The sequence below is a fragment of the Nicotiana sylvestris genome, chromosome 5 (assembly GCF_000393655.2).
Source record: "Nicotiana sylvestris chromosome 5, ASM39365v2, whole genome shotgun sequence".
NCBI lineage: Eukaryota > Viridiplantae > Streptophyta > Magnoliopsida > Solanales > Solanaceae > Nicotiana > Nicotiana sylvestris.
Genome location: NC_091061.1, coordinates 76,902,115 through 76,903,715, shown reverse-complemented (window position 1 = coordinate 76,903,715; position 1,601 = coordinate 76,902,115). Strand labels below are relative to the sequence as shown.

The window sequence follows — 1,601 nt, the reverse complement described above, 5'->3', positions numbered from 1 at the left end:
TACTACCAATAAAAAAATGATATTATTCGTGTTATAGATATTACTAAATGAATTAAAATTAAATATTATAGAACAAAAATTAATGTATAAAAAGGAGAAAAGATATAATGTGATGCTATCTATACTTCAAGTTTGTTAGTCATATTATAATAAAAATGGAGCAATATGAAAGAATATCAAGTCCGGTGGCAAGTTAACAAAAAGTTCTTTTGGCAGTATAACAATATTAATTGTAAAGCGTTAATTATAGATAAGGAAAAAATATATAAATAAAAAGGTTCATTGTAGAAATAAGGATAAAGCTTATTTGAATCTGACAAGAGAATTTTTGAATTATGATGAGAAAAAGTATTTCTATATGGATAAGATTATGTAGCCAATCTTAATAGATAAAACCAAAAAGAGAAAATTAAACAATGAAAGATCCCTAGAAAAAAAATTAAAAATATATTTTAAATTTTCATATGGGTAATTTCAATAATTAAAATTAAAGATTAAAAATTTATATATAAAAGAAACGAGGAGGAAATAATGCATTGTAATACTAAAATTGCAATTATTATGACTTTCAATAGATTCTACGATAAAATAAAATAAAAAACTTCTCCGATTATACTCTCGGATATGGACGAATACAAAATCATAAATCATAATAACACAATATGACATTATTTGGCCTATGGGTAAAATACTACAATGGATAAATTTGATAAAAATATTATAATAGAAAAAATATTTGGTAATACAGATAGTGTGAGGCTATTTTTATTTTACTTTAATTCTAAAATAAAAAATTAAATGTAAATAATACTTCATAACATTATTAAAAAAGTAAATAGCAAATTTCGGTGTAAGAACATTAAAGAATAAGAAAAATCATATGATGTATAATACTACATAACTAATCATATAGAAATGAGAAACATTTTGAACAATGTAATACTAGCTCATGAACTAATCAAAGGATATACACAGAAAGCAGTATCACCAAGTTGCATGATTAAGGTGGACATTAGAAAGGCTTATGATTCTGTTGAATGGAGCTTCTTGAGAGATCTTATTCTGGAACTTGGGATTCCATACAAAATGGTTAATCTCATTATGGAATGTGTAAGCACAATTACTTATGCTCTACTGATTAATGGAGGCTTAACACCTAGGTTTCAGGCAAGAAAAGGGTTGAGGCAAGGGGACCTCATGTCACCTTACCTCTTTGTATTGGTGATGGAATATCTGAACAGATCTTTGAAACAACTTAAATCAAATCCATACTTCAACTATCTTCCTAAATGCTCAAAGTTGGAAGTGGTATATTAGTTTTGCTGACGACTTGTTGATGTGTTATCGATAAGACAAAGTGTCTACTAATCTCATGATGAAACAATTTGAACATTTTTCTGCTGCTCAGGATTGCAAGCATACATGGAGAAAAACTCACTGTATGAAGCATGTGTATCAACTCAATACAAGGATGCAATACTTGAGGAATTGCATTTTACTACTGGAGCCTTATCATTCAAATATTTAGGAGTGCCATTGTCCTCAAAGAAGCTCACTGTCAGTCAGTGTATGCCACTGGTGGACATAATTGCAGAGAGAGT

At 28.1% G+C, this 1,601-nt stretch overlaps 1 protein-coding gene across 1 annotated transcript; it reads left to right on the top strand.

Moving 5' to 3' along the window:
• Positions 1-915: 915 nt before the first annotated feature.
• LOC138868853 (secreted RxLR effector protein 78-like) lies at positions 916-1,317 on the top strand. Its single transcript, XM_070146426.1, has one exon. It carries the CDS (start codon positions 916-918, stop codon positions 1,315-1,317), a length of 402 nt encoding a protein of 133 aa, XP_070002527.1.
• The last annotated feature ends 284 nt before the right edge of the window (positions 1,318-1,601 follow it).

What these genes read in the sequence shown, in the direction of transcription:
- LOC138868853 (XM_070146426.1), top strand. Translation starts at nt 916, where the DNA reads ATGAGAAACATTTTGAACAATGTAATACTAGCTCATGAACTAATCAAA.